This window comes from Hippocampus zosterae, chromosome 14, assembly GCF_025434085.1.
Source record: "Hippocampus zosterae strain Florida chromosome 14, ASM2543408v3, whole genome shotgun sequence".
Taxonomy (NCBI): Eukaryota; Metazoa; Chordata; class Actinopteri; order Syngnathiformes; family Syngnathidae; genus Hippocampus; species Hippocampus zosterae.
This window is the reverse complement of record NC_067464.1, coordinates 1,653,176-1,673,020: the sequence shown is the minus strand read 5'-3', so window position 1 is coordinate 1,673,020 and position 19,845 is coordinate 1,653,176. Positions and strand designations below refer to the sequence as shown.

Genomic DNA, 19,845 nt, shown 5'->3' with positions numbered 1-19,845 from the left:
ACTATGTGCATCTGCAGATACACCAATCAAAATACTTGAAATAACCCCAATAAAATGACTAAGAATGAAATATTTTAAAACGAAGATAACAACCAAAGGCAGAGTGTAAATAACAGTAGTCTTTGTGATTTTTTAACGCATTTAAAACAGAGCCAATTTGAAAAAAATTTTAGTTGTTCGGAAAGAGAAAAAAAAACTGAAAATGTGAATGAAACCATGCAGTTCCCTGTCCTCGTTGAGCGAATGTATCCGTTTCCCTTCACAATAAAGTGCCAAATCCCAAAGGTCCATAACAGCCAAACAATTTAATAAGATACATTCAATTTCATTGTGCAACATCGTGTGTCCGTTGTCGTTGTTCAAGTCCGGCGACAACGGACGTACATACGCCAATTGTAAGTCTTTACGGCTAATTGCACTTCATTCTACGTGCTTTGGGTTCTAATAAATAATAATAAACACAATGAGAAGGGGGGAAAGTCGATTTTTCGGGGGGTGGGGTGTTTGATTTTTCCTCAAGTTTTGGAGTGCGGGGGGATGGGGGGGGGGGGGGGGGCAATGCTGTGTAATACCGTGATTCCCAACCAGTGCGCCCTGGCACATTGATGTGAAAGAAAAGAATCTGATATCCTTCATTGCTCCAAAATAATCTAGCTTTGTTCAGCTATCTATGCCGTTTATGGATAGTGACACAAATCTTTCACTCCATGGCAGGAGGTACGCAAGATTCTTCACCTGTGAATCAGTTTGTGACATTTGTTCCAATTCTAACACGGGCCAAAACCGGAGTCTTTAATTCGACCTGCAGGAGAAATTTGAAAGTGAGGCGGAAAAAAAACATTTTGGTGGGGGAGGAGGAGGAAGAATAATCATTATTTTGGTCCTTAGACTAGTGGGAGCAAAGAAAATGTTTTGATTTGAGCTCCCCTTGAAGTACTGTATTTTTCAGTTCCAAATGCCTGCAGCCTAAAGTCCCGTCTTGAAACACGACCCTTGTATCAGGTGCTACGATGATAAATCAAAGCATCTTTTAAGGTATCAGCAATTAAGTTCTTGGTTTCCCTTCTCTTTTTTTTGTTTGCTTTGAAAAATCTTGGGACGATCATTTTTTTTCATCGTTGTTTGTACAATGAATGTAACGTTTGCAGTCAGTGGTTGTAGCCATCTATATGTTATGCTATCTAGTCAGCTATCTAGTTAAAGATATATTTGCTTGAAGTTGCTGAGATGCTATTTTTCAACTGTAAAATATGTGCCTTGGCTCAAAGGTTGGGAATCGTCGCTGCAATAAACAAAAATCATATAAAAGTAGAAAATACCATTAAGAAGCACCCTGAAAGCAACATTTTCCCTCTTCCATCTGGAGCGTCGATTGAAGGTCTGCGCATGCGCGTGGAATGCCAATTTCGGTCCACCTGTCGCGGAGTATTCCGTGGTGCGTTCGCAGCCACGTCGGAAGTTCAACAATTACGTCAAAAAAGTTGAAAAAAATAAAATCCTGTGGTCCTTCATTTAAGAAAAGCAGTCATGGCGGATGTCTTCGCCAACGGGTGACGGCGTCCCTGCCTGGCGAGTCCGGCGAGCCGCCGTCACAGCTGCCACTGCCCGGCGGCGGCGGCGGCGGCGGCGGCCGCCGCCATGTGTGTGCGGTCACAGAGGCCGACGTGGTGCCGCTGTACCCCGTGGAGGCTGGCGCTCGGGTGGTGGGCCGTCGGGAGGCCGGGATGCTGGGTGCTGTGGCACAGCTGCTCGCTGTGCGCAAGCCACTCGGCGTCTGGTCGGTGGGTGACAAAAAGAAGTCATCAAAAAAAAGCGCCGTGAAATCCAATGTCATGCACCAACAGACACAAAATGGCGGCCGTGCTAGTTACGATAATGTTGGAATTAACGTTCGTCCAAAACTCAGCAAAAAGACTCATTCACTGTAATTAAGAAGCAGTTCAGACTTTTTTTTTTTTTAAAAAAGTCAAATAAATAAATGTCCTGATTCAACCCGTGTTCTAAGTGGCCACAGTCATTGGAGACACCTGCCCACCTATAATAAGTCCCGTATGAAAAATATGTGACTTTTGCCAGCAGTTATATTTTGTGCTGCGCCGTCACAGCGGCGTACAACCACGCCGGGTAACACGGAGGGACTGTTCCTAATAATTCGGGATGAGGTATAAATCACTCAAATATCATTAGACGCGCTTTCAGTATGATGTCACTGTCAAGTGGGACTGTGGGAGTATTCGGCGCCATTTCGGCTGAATTTTTGACAACAAACGATACAAAGATCAACTCAGTGGGAATGTAATTCAGCTCTGTGGTTCGTTTTACTCCTTCTTGCTTCTTCCTTGTTTTTTCCCCCTCTTTTTTTAAGTCTCCCAAATTCAAATCAATCAATGAAATAATCAATAAGACGAGTATGATGTCAACTCTGGTTGATTGATGGATTTATATTATAAAACAATACAACGTCCATATTGGCAAACTAACGATCAGAAAGTACAAATAAGATATCCAAAAAGTACAAGGTTACGTATAAAGATAACTGAAAAATGTCTTTAAGTACAGTAACAAAGTATTTGTACGTTGTTCCGAAAACCTTTACCAATTTCAAACATAAAATAAACAAAATGGACATGATCACTTTGCACCATGTTTCCGTTGTGAGAAGTACAGTAATGAAAATGTGTTTACTTGTGTACTTCAGAAAATTTCAGAGTCTGTACTTTAAGTCAAGAAATTGAATCAGTCCTCGTTCTTTGGCCACTTTTGTTTTTATAGTTGGACTTAAGCGCCCACTTTTGTCACCTTGGGTGGTGCCGCTATAAACACAAATAAATTGTTACGATTCCACAAATACTCGTAGTTCATTCGAATAAGTAACCTACAAGTCAAACGATCAACCCAAAGTGTTAAAAAAAAAAGTCAAAGTGTAAAAAGCGGCAAATGTTGACGACGGCTCTCGTTACACGGGCGCATGTAGCGCCCAGATACCAAGAAATTACACTTGTTTGTCGTATTTCTTTGACCTCATTTGCCCGCTGAATGGCGCCGAAATGTTCGGGCAAGCCCTCGTCGTCGGATGGGTACGCTTGAACATCGCCGCAACGTACAAGTCAAACGATAAACGCCGGTGAGTGTGAAAACCAGCACGTTTTTATCGGATTCTCGGCAAAGGCCTGATGGTGTCCCTAATGTTGTGTCTGGTTATGAAATCAGATTTGCCAATTTCGCTGTATGTTTAAAAAAAAGGGGCTGGGGGGGGATGAAACACATGTAACCTTGGGTGCATTAAGTGGACCAAAATCGCTTCTGAATTCACGTGTTAATTCTAATTTACTGTATGCCACTGAATGCAACATTAGAGTTTAAGACTTTCAAAATGGTTGGAAATTGTACTTGCACTTTGTGTGTGTGTGTGTGTGTGTTTTGCCCCATTTATTTTCCGTCATTCTTGATGGATTTTTCTTTAATATTTCACTGGACGGATCACATTTTAATGTATTCTTACTTCACGTTATGTTTGATTTCATTTCATGTCATGATTTTTTTTTAATTGATACAATATTTTTTTCCTCATTAATTGTACTACAGTAGCATTTTAAATTTCTATCTTAGACGTTTTTTTTGGGGGGGGCGGTCATGATTGTTGATATTATTTATGCAAGCTTCTACTTTTTTTTCTTCCAGTGGCCTTTCTGCTTTTTTTTTTATTTTAAACCCCCATTTTAGCCTTTCATGGTGGTGTCGAATTTAAATTCAAACAAATGCAACTAAACACACTCACACACACTCACTCCCACGGTTTGTTCGGCGACATCATATTTGGACTCAACATTGCAGAATATTGTTGGGATCGTATTTTGCTTTGTCGCATTTACACAAAACTAGCTAGACGATCGTTTGATGCAAAACTGCAAATTGCGTCGAATGAAAATTAAAACACTCGCGAAATCCCTCCGCGTGACGTCGCCACACACACCCTCATTGAAGTGTACGCGTACTTCTCACAGCTTATCTGTTCGGCGGAATATTATGGGATGTCGGCCGACTTCTGATAACACAGTGAAAGATTTCAAATAGTTTGTTTCCCAGCAGGCACAACGTGTGTGTGTGTGTGTGTGTGTGTGTGTGTGCGTGTGTGTGTTTCCTAGTCCACGAGAAGTCACACGATGTCAATCAAAGTTGTCTTTTCAAATGCAACTTCCCAAGTGCTCATGTGGAAGCCCGAGTGCCCGTCCAAATCAAACAAAGCGAGGTCCTCAGAATTTTTATTATTTTAATTCTTGTTTCAAACTCGTCCTGTGGAGCTTTTAACGCGTGAGATTAAAATATTATCGCACGCGCAAATTCATCTAACTGCAACCGATTCCTCCGTGAGCCTCCCCCCCAGCGCGGTGCAGCTGCGCGTCGAGCCGAAGGGGTTGGAGAGGAAGCCCGGCGGCGGCCTGACAAGCCCCCCCCCCCCACACCTCCCACACCCCCTCTCCCGCCTCTTCGGAGAACCGCAAAAAAGAAAAGCGAAAGCAAAATCTCGCGTTGACGTTGAGTATTAAGGTTGATTTACATCGTGTCGTGTTACACGTGTTTCCGGGGTAGGGGGGCGGGGGGGGACAATGGCGGCTTTTCGGATTTGGCTTGGTATACCCTTTAACGCACGCATGACGCAGCCCACAAAAAATGATAACCACACTTTTGAAAGTGAAAAATCCGCTCAGGGATGCTGAAAGAGATGTCGACACACACACACACACACACACACACAAACACACACACACACACAGGGAGTGAGAGCAGGCGAGGAGGCGTGCATCCGACTTACTTTGCTGCTCGGTAATGGATCGGATCCCCAGAATGTCGGTGACCGAGTGCGACGAGGGCCATATCCGGTGCATGGCCATGTGTCCGGGGAGCGCGGGCACGCCCGGCGGCGTGGCCACCTTGGAGCCCGGGTAGGAGTACAAGTGGTTGTAGGGCAGGGCGGCGGGCTGCGGCGGGTGCGCGTGCGGGTGCGCGTGCGGGTGCGTGTGCGCGTGGGCCTGCGGCGGCTGCTTGGCCGCCTCGTAGGGGCCCTGCTGAGCCAGGTTGCCGATCTTGTTGCGCAGGATGCGGCTTATGGAGCTGACCGAGGGCAGGTTGAACTTGTCGCACACGCCGTCGGCGAGCAGCCGGTCGCGGATCTCCCAGGCGAAAATGCCCGGGTCGCGCTGCTTGTACGTCCGTATGTGCTTGACCACGGCGGGCGTGGTGACGCGCGGCTTGCTGCCGCCGATGGCGCCGGGCAGGATGGAGCCGGTCTCGTTGTAGCGCGCCAGGATCTTGCTGACGCAGCCGTGCGAGACGCGCAGCTGGCGGCTGATGTCGCACGGGCGGATGCCCAGCTGCGCCAGCTCCACGATGCGCAGCCGGATGGCGTTGGGCAGCGGACGGCCGTTGACGAACACGCCGCCCAGCTGGTTGACCTCGCCGAAGGCCGGTTCTGCGGGCCGCAAGGGCGAGAGCGCTTGGTTAGTCGCCGCCGGGGGGGGAGGGGGGGGGCTTCCCAAGACGCTTTTTTTTCTGTTCTCGCACTTGATATCAATTCCACCGAGATGCGACGCCTTCGTGTTATTCTTTGCAAGCTTCGGAGCCCAAGTCACTAAATCCGTTTTTTCTTCTCCGGATGCACTCAAAAGTCAATCTGGGGTAAATTCAAGATCAACTGCATTTTTATTTTTATTTTTTGCACGCTTGCATCATCATGCTGAAAACCAAAAAAAAAACGGGAGTTCACGCCGCAAGGCCGTAATGTCTTTTACGCGTGCATGCGGAATCCCAAACACATCAAACGTCATCCATGAGTCGTTTATGCTTCGGTTATGCTTGACTTGCTTGCACGCGAGTATCATGCTGAGACTCAAATGTTTCAAAGGCCCCAAAACGAAAGAGCGCCGCGTGTCTTTTGCTCTATCGGATGCAAAATACACGCTTGCGTCTTGGCGGCTTACATTTCAAGTCTAACCTCGGGATACATTTTTTTTTATTATTCGCAGCACATATGCTGGCGTCATGCCGAAACACGAGCATGAGCAAATCTACAATTATATATATATATATATATATATATATATATATTTTAGATATATCTAATATTTAAATAAATCACAGCCCGAGTGGTTGCGATACACTTTTTTGGAGCACGGTGTCGAAACGCCAAGTGTATCGATAAGAAACAGTTTTGCGCGTCGTCGAGTTGAGAGTCAGTTCGAGTGGATTTTTGCTCTCCGATCGCGCTGCCACTCACGCGCATCGTGCGATGGCTGAAACTCACCTGCGCGTGTCACTTCATGACAGGCTCGCGCATTGCTTCATGCTGAAACTCGGGAGTCGATGTCCGAAATTAAAGTATACGCGCAAGTGTATGTTCCTGCGTGTACTTTGCTCGGATCAAAAGCAACTGCAAGTTGCTTTTAATTCATTTTGCAGAAAATACTTTGGATGGGTTTGATTTTATTTATTTATTTGTTTTTTTTTTACTCGATGCAGAGATTGTCCAGCAATGTGGCTGCAAAGTATAGTTATGCATCCTGATAAGATAAGATAAGATAAGATATGAGTGTCAAAAAATGGCAAATCTCATCATCAATATTTTTTTCCAATATAAGGCTGAGATTTACATCTAGGAAAAAATAAAAATTAAAAAATAAGCTCAAAGCGAACTATTACAATTTCCATCTCAACGTGCACAAATGGCCAAATGCTGAAACTCGAGTGCAGAACACGAAACACTTGGAGGTCGTGCTGACATTTGGGTGCGTCCATATACATTTGGATTTACAATTTTTATTTATTTTTATTTTATTTTTTGAATGGATGCACCGGACTGAGACTTGACTGCACAAAACGCCAAGCAGTGACGTGATTGCGTTCTGGACGGTTCCTTGCCGAGACCGGCGAGTCTCAAAAGGCGAGTCTGGCCCAAATAATGCCGAGACTCGAATGTCTGAAAAGTATGAAGATGAATTCCGAGCTGGATCGTTATTTGGATTTTATTTGCTCCACCGCACGCGTACCGCCTTGACCCCCGAATACTGAAAGTCAAGCGTGTCCAATCCCAAACGGGTTCATTTCCACAGCGTTCATCCTGAATCGAATGCTGAGATTCGAGGGCGTACGTTCACGCTCGGATTAATCTGCTTTTGTTGTTGTTGTTGTTGTTGTTGTTGTTGTTGTTGTTGTTGTTGCTGCTTGGGACGCGAGTGGGGCAAAAAAAAATCAAGTCCAAAAGGCCAAAAATCGAGACGCGAGTGAAATAAAACTGCACAAGCCGCCTCATGGCTTCATGGAGCTCTTCTATTTTGTCATGTTACGCCTCGATTTTTTTTTTGGGGGGGGGGGGTCGGTCCTATTTAACTTTTTCAAACCTGTATTATTTCTCTCACATTCCGTTTGGCATTCGGACGTCAAAGAATTCCATCGCACATGCAAAAGGGGGGGGGGGGGGGAAATCGAGCCCACTTGGAATCATTTTGACGCTTCACGCCGAAACACGAGCAGTGTTTTGAAAGTTAGCTTCTGACAACTTTCCGGCGCTGCACCCCCCCCCCCCCCCACCCCTTTCTTCTTACACAAACTTGGACCCGCACGCCACAATCAATCCTATCCGGCAGCCGTCTCTCCGTCCACCCCGCCGCGGGGCGTCCAAAAGTGCCCCCCCCCAACCACCCCCATCGCGCATGCGTGCTCGTTGTCGACTCACCCATGGCGTTCAAGCGGCGAAGCAGGAACACGGCGGCGTCCGCTTGCTGCTGTTGCTGCTTCTGCTCCCGCACCGCGTCCAGCGTGTCCAAAACAACCACCGGGGAAAAAAAAAAAAAAAAAAAAACTCCTCCTCCACGTCGTCCTTCCCCCCTCCCCCCCCACCCCACCTGCAAGCAGCGACCACCCGGAGCTGCTTGCTCTCTCCGGCCCCGGCAGCGGAAAGCCTTGACGAGACGGGCGCGGCGGATCGCGAAGCTCGGATGCGTTTGGCGAAATGAAGTCGGCCAAACTCACGAGGCGGCTTTTTTGGCCATTTCCTCGGCGCACTTCGGAGGCGGGGCCGCGAGAAGGCTTCCTCCGTCGCTGATTGGCTGAGAGCGAGCAAGGCGCGCTGCTATTGGTTCGCGGAGTCTGACATGACACTCGGCCCTCCCCTCCCTCCCTCCCACCATCCTCAGCCATCACTCTGATTGCATGTCACCGCCAATGTGTTTGTTATTGAGACTGATAGTACACGAGTGGCCACATCCACGCTGCGTGGGTGCTGACCCCCCCCTCTCTCTCCTTCCCTCCCTCCCTCCTCCCAGGGAAAAAAAAAATCCCACTTCAAAAATCCGATGTCATACATTTACCCAACAGGAACGAGCGATTTCAGCGATAAAGTGTGACGCAAAAACAAACAACAAGAAGCAAATTCAGCTCTGGCGGGGGCGGGTGGGGGGGGGGGGGTCTTTGTTGGTGCGTTGGGACACGCCGCGACGCGCACGCACTTTGCTGACATATTTTGCCGATAATCTTCAGGTACGTGCTTTCAGTTTTCAACGAGAAGAACAACAACACGGCCTGTTGCTGCGATTATTTTTTTTTAACGCGTAGGCAAACGCACGCTTGGTTTTGGTCGAACAAGTGAACAAAATTGAGCAACCAAAAAAGACCCGTCTGGAGTCTTTTTTTTTATTTTATTTTATTTATTAAAGGAGGTTAATCAACTGTGAAATGTGAACTCATTGTTCGTGTTCTGAAGTACTGTACCACGCCGATGTTTTTGGAGCGAGAACGCGTGATAAATGATTTGTATCATATGTGTGTATACTGTATATATATATATATATATATATATATATATATATACACACACACACACACACACACACACACACACACATATACATATATATTACAACATGGAATCACAATCATATTTATGAGAATGGAAGGCAAAATTTGTGTTTTCCCGCCATAATCCATATTGGGGCATTCATATTCTAGAGATGTGTTTTCTCTCTCTTCGGAATGTATTGCAGATTTTTACTTAATTTTAGATTATTTTTTACTCTTGCGGGGTAGTAAGAATTTTTCTATTTTCGCAAATTTGCTGGATAAAAAAAAAATCCCTGTTCATACGTGTCTGTGTGTGATTGTTGCACGGCCTCCATACACCTCGCTGCGTGCGTCCGTGGAAGGATGAGGCACGGGATGGATGGACGTTCGGGAGCCCCCCCCCCCACACTCCATCCACGGGCCCACGCAAGGCAACGTGGCACGGTCACGCGCGTGAAGGTTGATTTGGGCTCTTGCCTTTGGGATGCGTTGGAGTTGATGGCGCCGTCGGATTCAAAGACGATGCTGGACTTTGATGAAGTTCTGTACGCGCGCTGAAATGTTCCTTTCCCCAAAAACGTCGAAAGAGTCAAATTGGTCGATGGGCCCAAATGTCTTCATTTGCATTTCAATTTAGCGTCTCCATCAATCACTCCGACAAAAAAAGCTGATAAGTTGCAATATATATATATATGTGTGTGTGTGTGTGTGTGTATATATATATATATATATATATATATATATATATATATATATATATATATATATATATATATATATATGTATGTGTGTGTGTGTGTGTGTGTGTGTGTGTGTGTGTGTGTGTGTGTCTATATAGTCTATATATGTCTGTGTGAGGAGGGGGGGGGGGTTAAGAATCATATTTTTTTCCAAGAAAAGTTTGTACTGAACATGAATGAGTTGGGCACGTCGACACCACGCGTTTCACCCGCTCGAGTATTGCACAAAATAAGCTCTTCCTGTTGATGAACCCCGATTTTAGTGTTTTTTTTAGACGTTTTTTTGTCTTTGACCAATTTCATTTCTGCATCATGAGAGGCAATACCCTAAAAAGTCATTTTAAAAGCAGCCTGCATATCATCCGTTTCCGTGATTCTTGTTCGCCCCCCAACCCCACCACTACCATCACCACAAATCAAAATAAATACCAATCGAAATAAATAAATCGTGCTCACCTGAATTATTGGCGTGCACGTCGCTTCTCCAAGTACGTGTGCGCAATTTTACCAGCTTCTTATTGACACAAAAGTGCTGACGTTGACACCTGGCCTACGTGACAAACGCAACATATTGACACGCAGGGCAATTTTTCCAGCTTTTTTTTTGTGTGTGTGTGATGCTTTGCTGTCACTTGTAATAGAAGTGAGAAATGTTGCTTCATATTTCAAACTGCAGCATTCAAAAACCCCCTTGTTGGGCCTCCGTGTCACAGCTTGAAGGCACACCAAGTGACGTCACTACGCGTGGGCATGTTGGCGCTTGCCAAAAGGATGATTTTTTAAAAATAATTATCTATCTATATTTCACCGTTTTAAATTATATATATATATATATATTACCCTAAAAAGTTTATATTATATATATATATTATATTATATATAAGATATAATAATATAATATAATAATATATATTATATATATATATATATATATATATATATATATATATATATATATATATAATTTTAAACGGCGAAATATAGATTTTTCTAGGTTTCAAAATTAAAAAGGTGAAATTGGACATTTTTTTAAATTCCAAATTTTAAAGCTTTTTAAAAAACTTGAGTTATATTTGGATTTTTGTTTTTAGTATTGTTATTTCTCAGTATGTCATTCTGAATCATTCTTCATTCATTCATCCAGCTATTTCAGTGGAACAATGCCGAAGAGATAGGCTATGACATCGTTTGTGTACAACGACACCCCCCCCCCCCCACGCCCGGAAAAAAAAAACAGACCAACATGCTTCAAATCAATCTTTTTCCACTTATGCTTGAAAGGGAGTGGCAAGAACAAGAAGGAGTTGTTAATTTTGCTTGGTCTTAATCGTGTAGCAGGAGAATTAGACAGTAACAACCACCTGCCCCCCCCTCCTCTCCACGAATATAAAATATATGTGTGTGTGTGTGTGTGTGTGTGTGTGCGCGCGTGTGCGAGCACGTGCATGCACTTTTAGGGCCCCATCGAGATGCTACAGCGCCACCCGGCGGTAAAAGCATAAGGTGACAAAATGGGAGTGACAGGTGCTGCTGTCAGTGCACGCAAGCGTCCTGTAGAGGGCAGCAAAGGTTCACACATCGGAAGGAAGCGACGTGCAACGTCACAAGGCCTCCAAAGGGCACGTTTCAAAGACAACACTTGAGGGGAAAAAAAGATTTCGAAATACTTCTAAACACAAACAGGCTCATAGCCATTACTTTCGAAGGCCCACAAAAAGGAATATAACACAGGAGGATTCCACAGTGAGGCTTTTCTGCAGCGACTCGTCTGTCGAAATTCAACGTTTACTACCCACAATGCATTGCAATTATGCGAGAGCTTTTAAACACAATTACATTTACGTGGGAAAACATGAATTATGACGTTTCAATTCAAGAAATAAATAATAATAATAGAAATATAAACCTTTTTTTCTTTTAATCTTAATGAAATGCCCCGAAACTGTTACTGCGGGCAGAATACCTTTAAACGTGCTAGTTGTTGTTGTCGTTTCGTTTTGCTGCTTTGTTCAATTTCAATTAGCGGAACACACACAAAAAAAAAAGAAAAAGTCCACATCAACAGTCAAATGTTATTAACAGTCACGGAAAGTACGGACTTTAATTTAGCAATGTACGAAGCACGTTGCTCAAAAGGGGCGTGTCATATGTATATTTTCATATTTATAGTTGTTGGTTACTTGCTATACTACACTGGTTTTGATAAAGTAAATTGTTTTTTTAAAAAACAAAACATATTTACCATTAAAATGTCCACAAAAGATTCCAAATTTAGGTCACGCATTGAACAGATTTACATTGCTGTCATTTTCTAATTCAAAAAATGTAATCTCCTTTTAGTTCACGTGCCAAAAGTTCATCAATTCAGACCTGAAAAATCCCAATTGACAGCTCCAACTAAACAGATTCAGAGCCTTCCCCATTTCAAATTCAATTTTTTTTCTGAACTTTTCTTTTGATAGCCCAAAATGTTCAACTCTTCAATGATACACGAAACAAAATGATGACGTTCAATATCATTTCACATCAGTCGATATCGTTTGAGTATCTTTCCACATCATTCGACCTACTTCCATATTTGTCACATTTCAGCCGTCAGATGCAAGAATCAACAGTTTTCTAGCGTACTGTGCATTTTTTGGATTGAAATGGTCGAGTTCAAATGTGCGTCCTCTGTTCGATATCGATACAGGCCAGGCGCGGCGCCCACGTGGGCTCCGCCACCCCAAACCCTCTTGGGTGGTCGTCCCTGCCCAGTGTGTGGGGTGTGTAGGGGGGGGGGGGGGGGGTCGGGGGGGGGGGGGTGGGCTTACAAAGGAGGACGATGTCGAGCATTTGTTCCGCGCAGTCGCCATTTTGCGTTTGATTGACGCCCAAATGAGCGCCACAATGTGCGTCACGTTGGCAGGATAAATCCCGGCTTGTTCCGTGTTGTCATGGCTCTCAATGGGAGACCCCCGCAAAGCAACCCCCCCACGCCCCAACCACCACACCCCCGCCTTCTAACCCTCCCCAAAGCGATATTTTTACACGTGTGATGCGATTAGTGTTAAACACGCCTTCACATGCTGCTAATTCCCATTTCGTTCTTCGAGGTTGGGGTCACTTGAAGAGTTTCCCTTTCCAGGGGTGTGAAAACTTTTGCGCGCAAGGGCCGCTTTTGTTTTTTAACATGAGCAGAAGAACCCAGTTCTCCGAGTTTATTTCTTGATTTGGAATTTACACTTTATTTTAAATATTAAATTTGATTTTAAATTGTCAATTGGTCAAATGTTTTTTTTAATACGAATGCTGGATGTTAATTATTATTTTCATGACATGAAATGTATCAACTGTTTTTAAAAGATAATGTTCAGTGTTAATTATTATATAAACGTGTTACCCTTTATTTTTAATGTTACGATTCACTTGAAATATGATCTATTTTTTAATGATTTTAAATGATTTGATTAGATTAAGAAATATTTAAAACGGTCAACGTATAAGTCAATTTCTTTCGTTGCAATAAAGGAACGGGTTTTTTAACGCATTTAAAACATTCCGTGCCTATAGAAAATGGTTAATTTTTACGAAGATATTTGTATTTGATTCATTTACCAAATATTTTTAAAGCAAAGCAATGCGATACAGCTCATCAAATCCTACAAAGTTCCTGTGACACATCTGCACTGTTTCGATATGTAGGTAGACAGATAAGTTCATGTAAATTTTTGTGAAGCATTTATTAGCGAGTTTTAGTTGAATCACACACACACACACACAAAAAATAATAATCACATTTTCTCCCAATTTTGATTTTTGTTAATCTGACACCCTTAAAACTGCTGGGTCAAAAGTAACCCAATTTTGGTCACTTTTATTTTAATAGCTGACTGCTACTTGGGTCAATTTGACTAAAACAATCCCCCCCCCCCCCAAAAAAAAACGTTGATTCAGAACAACAGAAACTTGGCTCAAATTCCCCAAAGAGTGATTTTTCAGGGCGTCTAAAATTTGGTGACAAAATGACTTGGAAAAAAACAAAACAATCCAAACCTTTCTCATTGTGACGTCACAACACACCTTCAAAGACAATGCACCGAAAATAGCCCCAAATAATCCAAAACCCTTCTCGAGATTCTGCCAAAATTCATTCCGGACTCCGACCAAATCCTCAAGTGCCCCCCCCCCCCCACGCGCACAATTGTGTGCTACCAACTTTGCACAAATTAGTTGGACCAAGTCGTTAATTGGACACTTTATATGCAAATTCTAAACACGTTGTTTGGGCTGCAAGGGGTGGGGGGCGGCACTGGGATGTCAGGGTGGGGAGGGGCGTGGTCATTGTGTGTGTGTGTGTGTGTGGTGGTGGGGGGGGGGATATGCTCCGTCGGGGCTCTTGTTGTCACTCGCCACCCAAGACGGTGATTGATGGGGGCGGCAATTAGCGTGACGCGTTGGGACGAGCGACGCGTCTCCTGGTGACTTGTGGCTTTCCTGCGCTCATTCGTCACCACCTCCCGCAACCAAGTGACACCACCGCCGCCCCATTCATCATAAAGAGGGGCGCGGCAGGGGAAGATAGTGAGGGGGGGGGGTGGCTTATATAAAACCCAGGATGTGTTTATGTAAACACTGTTGGACCAGTCCGTCAAGTGGACTTGCCGGAATCCCTTCAAGTGCTTACTCTTTTTTCCCCCCCTCCCTCTCCTAATTATTTATTTGCGCCGAGCAAACACACGGTGGAGGTGGATTTTTTTTAAACTTCTTTTTGGGGTGTGCGCCCACATGGCAGCGCCCACTAAGTTCAGCTTCTCCGTCCGGAGCATCTTGGACCTGCCCGAGCGCCACCCGAAGACTGTGCCCGGGTCCTCGTCCCCTTTCTCGGTCGCGCGGCAGCCCTTGGACCCCCTCACCTCCATCTCGTCGTCTTCCTCCTCCTCCTCTTCCTCCTCCTCTTGGATGCTCGACTCGGACCCAAGCTCCTGCATGTGTGAGTCTATCTTTTTCTGAGTGGAGACATGCATGAAAAGATGGGACAGAATGACGAATGGTGACAGAAAAGTTCGGCAATCACAGAGTTCCTCCATCCGAGAGTCTCGTCAGTCAGAGTAAAAAAATAAATAAAAATAAAATAAAAATGGACATGTGATTATCACCTGCACAAGGCATCACTTATGTGTAATGCACAGTCCAGAGAGCTGCATTACGCAATCATCATCGTTAGAACTGTTGTGATCACGATTATGTGAAACTCAAGTCAAAAGTAAATCGATCCGTTAATTGACCAAAGTGTTGGTTATTTTTGGCCCAATTCGAGTCTTAGAATTGGATCACTGCAGCCATCGAGATGGAAATTTTTCTATATTTTTTTTCGGTGGGGGGGAAGGGGGGTTCTCTGAATTGTTTATTGGTAAAAAATAAAACATTGATCTTCAATTTATTTTTTTTTCAAAAATGAAAATTTCCTGTACAGATAAATGCTATTTAAAAATAGATAGTTTTGTGGGGGTTTTTTTACAAAACATATCTGCAATTAGACAATTTATTAACATAAACGACTGTTATGTTAATATTTTCACTTTGTTTGACTATTTTTTTTTAATACTTGAAATTTTGAGTTCACCAACTTATATTAGTTGAAAATAAGGGACATTAAAAAGTGACGCCCACCCAGGTGAAAATCTGGTTCCAGAACCAATCAAAATTAATGTCAAAAAAGAAAGCCATTCATTGCGAATTAATTTCTTAATATTTTTTAAAGCAGGTCTTGGTTTGTTTATTTGTCACTGTTGGACCTCTGAATGACAAAATTGGAATGAATGCCATTAAAAAAAAAATAATCCCAATTTTCAGTGAGTAATTTTATTCACGAAAAGCTGACTTGTGCCCCCCCCCCCTCCATCCCCACCCCCGCCGCAGCCTGGGACGAGGGCAGTAGCCTGGAGGCGTCGCCGGACTCCACCGAGCCGGACTCGCCGTCGCCGGACGCCGAGCCTCGGCGCGCCCCGGCGGAAGAAGCCAAGAAGCAGAAGAGCAAGAAGCGTCGCGTGTTGTTCTCCAAGGCGCAGACGGTGGCGCTGGAGCGCCGCTTCCGCCAGCAGCGCTACCTGTCGGGCCCCGAGCGAGAGCAGGTGGCCCGCCTGCTCAGCCTGACGCCCACCCAGGTGAAGATCTGGTTCCAGAACCACCGCTACAAGACCAAGAGGGGGCGGGGGCCGGCGGACGACCCGCAGGAGATGCGGCCGCCGGCGCCGCCGGCGCCCCCGCCGCCGCTGCTACGCAGGCTGCTGGTGCCGCTGCTGCTCGGCGACGGGAAACCCTTCCGCGCCGCCTCGTGCGTGCTGGACTGCTCTGGGGCCTCCCCGCAGCCGAGGACTCTCCGCTGGGCCCCGGGCGCCTACCCGGGCCTCCAGCCGCCCGCAGCCGCGGCTCTGCCTCCGCGCCATCAGCACTTGGAAAGCCCCGCGGCCTCCAGGCTGGCCTGGGCGGACTTGTGGGGCGACTCGGTCCACTTTGCTTCGTTCAAGTGACACCAACCGACTCCGAACAAACGCAACTTATAGATGTTGGGAGATCTCTTTGCACTTTTTCTTTCGGCGTATTTCCGCTACTTATATTTTTGAAATGTTGTTCACATTTTTTCGTAATTGTGGTAGCCTGTAGATCTTTTTTTTTACTATCCGGTGCTATATGTATGTTATTTCGTTTGCTGAATGATGCTCAATATTATGCAAATTACAGGTCAATATTATAGAATGGATGTTTAAAGGGAAAACGTCTTCCTGAAGCTAAATGTTGCATTATTTCTCTTGTAAAGGAATGCATAAATAAACCATTTGTATATGCTGTTAAAAAGTACACACACACACCCGACGTGTATTTATTTATTGGAGGTCAAATTGTTGGAACAACAAAGCAAGATTTTTTTTTGCTCCAAAACAATTTTCGGAGAGTGTTTTTTTTTTTTTTACTTCTGATTTGACGCTTGGGGGAAAATTAGACTTGTCAAGTCGTATTTTTGTTGAAAATTCACATAAACTTCAATTCTTTTGTTGAATTCGCCAACTTTATTGACTGGAAATTTTGCCGTTTTATTTCGTGACCATTAATTTGAATACTAACGAAATAAAATGACAAGAAGAAATGTAAAATAAAATTAAACGACTCACCAATGTTCACTGAGCCGCACATGTACGCGGGTGTCCCCAAACGTTTTTAAACGCACCGTAGCTTGTAAGTGGCCAGCCGTGCTGTGATGTTTCCTTGCTGCCTTGGTAAAACAATCCAGTGTGGCTCCAAACACCGAATCGGTTCCGTTGCGAGCAATTGGCATTCCTAACAGTACCATTTTCAGCGTTTCTCAGAGGCTGTGAGCCACGGCGGGTAGCGTTCATAATTCCTCGTCTGAAAATGACGGACAAAGCCTTTTCCTTGCTGGGACACGATATTGTAACACAATATATACTTTTCGTGGAAGGTCCGTCTTGAAAATTGCGCGGAAACTAGTTCCGGAAATCAGATCAACGTTTTCTTCTTCGGCCATTTTGGGGTTAAAATGCAGTGATAGCGCCCTCTAGCAGGCGCTAATCCAATCACCGAACGCGCACATCCAATCTCGACGTAAATCCTTCATGCTGGCCCCGGTGCGCAGACTCGTGATCTGATTGGCTATTGCAACCCGAATGTGCCCGTTCACTTACTTTAATTTACCTGGCAACACAAGCTATCTGAAATACGATTGGTTAAGAACTCTACCATTATAAATAAGTTATTTATTGAGTAAGTGGAAATAATATGACGTAAAGAATACAGAGAATAATTTTGATGACATATTTATGGAAGTAAAATAAATTGCATTTATGTTATTCTCAGAAAAGCATTCAATTTACTTTTCTGATAATGTTTAGGCCAGCAGAGAAGGCCGTGCTGGCCCTGACGGAACGCCACTGACAGTCTTTTACATCTTGAGTAGACTGGAAAGTCTTTTCCAAAGTCATTTTCGCGAGACCGCCATTTTAATCCGCGACGCTAAAACACGACGCGAAAGGCGGAGAGGAGCAATACGGAGAACAAGTGTAGTTTTCATCACCGAGAGACTGCGAGGGAGGCTCTTTGTAAGACTGCGTAATGAGTGTTTGAAGTCATGTGGGTGTTAATGCTGGATGGCGGTGTTGCGCGGGGGGCAGACAGGGAGGGGGTCGGGTGGTCTTGTGTTTTCCCGCCCCCCCAGTAATGTTGTTTGCTCGTCCTGTGACCCCGCAGCCTATCGTCCTTGTCACCTGGTCCTTTGTGGCCCTAGCCGGGGCCACCTTGCATCACATATGGAGGAAGGAGGGGGGTCTTTTTGTCTCCCCCACCCCTGAATGGACCATTGTCTCCCCCCCCCCCCCCCCTACCACCACCACCGCCACTTTTTCTTCCCGAGGTGGGGGTCCGCAAAGGAGCGAGACAAAATGTTTAGTGTTTCAATTTGCCTGATGTTTAATCAGCCCCTGCGGGCAATTTATGAGCACGGGGGCCACAATGCCGTTGTGGGTGTGAGCACGATGGGGCCTTTTGGGGAGGGCGGACAAAGAGCAGCTTTGAGGGGTTGCCATTGGTGTCTTCAAGTTGCCCCCAAGAATTGGCGGCGGCCCGCTCATCCCGTCCCGCTTTTGACTTGCTCGTTTCACACCAGTTAACTGGCCGGGCCGCTCGCAAGCTGGAGGAGTTAGCGGATATCGCGTTACTCGGTAGCCGAAGAGAACCACCGATAGAGATACCGTGACGGCGATAATTACTTGTTGGAAATCAAAATTGAAAAAATAAACAACGGGTTATATCGAGGCGGTTTTGTTGCAGTTCAAACTACTTGTGGTGGCCCGGTGAACCAGTGGTTAGCGCGTTGACCTCACAGTGCAGAGGTACCGGGTTCAATCCCGGCTCCGGCCTCCCTGAATGGAGTTTGTATGTTCTCTCGCGGCCTGTGTCGGTTTTCTCCGGGTACTCCAGTTTCCCCCCACATTCAAAAAACATCGACGGCAGGCTGATTGAGCACTTGAAATTGTCCCAATGTGTGAGTGTGAGCGTGGAGGGTTGTTTGTCTCTGTGTGCCCTGCGATTGGCTGGCAACCGGTTCAGGGTGTCCCCCGCCTACTGCCCGAAGACAGCTGGGATAGGCTCCAGCACCCCCTAAGATCCTCGTGAGGATAAAAAAAAAATTAAAAAATTTATACGTAGAGTCTGACTTGCTTCAAACCGTGTCATGAAAATGTTACTGGAGAGCCAAAAAGAACCAGGGGCTGATATACTGAACGTATTCTTGCAGTTCAAGCTGCTATTCGTAAGAAAGCAAAAAAAAAAAGAAAAAAAATAGAATGAAAAGGTTTTCATTTGTGTAGCATTGCAATATTATGTCCACTAGATGGCGGACAAACACTCCTATTGCCAGCGCGCAACTTCAGCGGCCTGCAGTAGTGTTTTTTTCCAGAAGGGGGCGCAAGCTTACCGTGTTTTTGTACACTGGCCCGCGTGTGACGCCACCAGGAAAGTCTTTATGCTTGACAGGTTGAGAAAATCACATTCAGGGTCTGTACTGAAAAAAACAAAAAACAAAACACATTTCAAATACTATACTGTTGCTATATTACTATAATCACACTTTCTAATTTTTCTTTCGTGTTTGTAGTTCAAATGAGGAAAAAAAAGTCATTTATATAGTATTAAATAGACAACATTTTTACCCTACAAAAAGAAAAGGCATAGAAAACGATCTTTATCGTATAAAATACATTTGCAGGCTATAAACGATAACAATGTATTTTATACCACGACGTATTTTTAAATGAACAAACGTTTCATGTTGAGAATACATTGTGGATTTTAAAATAAAAATTGATTTTATATTGATTTGATTATTTTCTGTTTCAAATGATAAATCAGGCCATTTCTATATTTGAATCGTAAAAATGTTCGTCGATTGCTACACGTCATAAAAGAACGATATTGCAAAATATGCATTGCATTTTCAAATTAAAGTTATGCTGAAGAGATAATATGTTGAAAAAATGTATTTCATATGGTGAAAATAAATGGGAGCACGGTGCGTTTATTGAACATAAAAAAAATATATTCCAGGATGACAGTACATTGTTTTTCAAATTTTTTGAAAATGGATTTGGAGAGTACACTGAAAAAAAATGGATCAGTTGAATCTTACCGCATTTTATTTTGTTAAGTGTTTCCACACTTAACAAAATCATCTGGAGGCAGACACACATTTTGAAGTGGAGGCATAGCCGTCTTCAAGAAT

The 19,845-nt window shown here is 44.5% G+C and overlaps 2 protein-coding genes across 2 annotated transcripts; one reads left to right on the top strand and one right to left on the bottom strand.

Annotated features, from left to right (window-relative positions):
* Positions 1 to 286: 286 nt before the first annotated feature.
* Positions 287 to 7,896, bottom strand: pax9 (paired box 9). The gene is made up of 3 exons (XM_052085593.1): positions 7,730 to 7,896; positions 4,814 to 5,470; positions 287 to 1,774 (listed from the first exon to the last, which is right to left on the bottom strand). Exons 1-3 carry the CDS (start codon positions 7,731 to 7,733, stop codon positions 1,590 to 1,592), a joined length of 846 nt encoding a protein of 281 aa, XP_051941553.1. The 5' UTR covers positions 7,734 to 7,896; the 3' UTR covers positions 287 to 1,589.
* A 6,309-nt stretch (positions 7,897 to 14,205) lies between these two features.
* On the top strand, positions 14,206 to 16,420 carry nkx2.9 (NK2 transcription factor related, locus 9 (Drosophila)). Its single transcript, XM_052085594.1, has 2 exons — positions 14,206 to 14,544; positions 15,474 to 16,420. The coding sequence occupies exons 1-2, from the start codon at positions 14,340 to 14,342 to the stop codon at positions 16,082 to 16,084; spliced, it is 816 nt and encodes a 271-aa protein (XP_051941554.1). The 5' UTR covers positions 14,206 to 14,339; the 3' UTR covers positions 16,085 to 16,420.
* Positions 16,421 to 19,845: the final 3,425 nt, after the last annotated feature.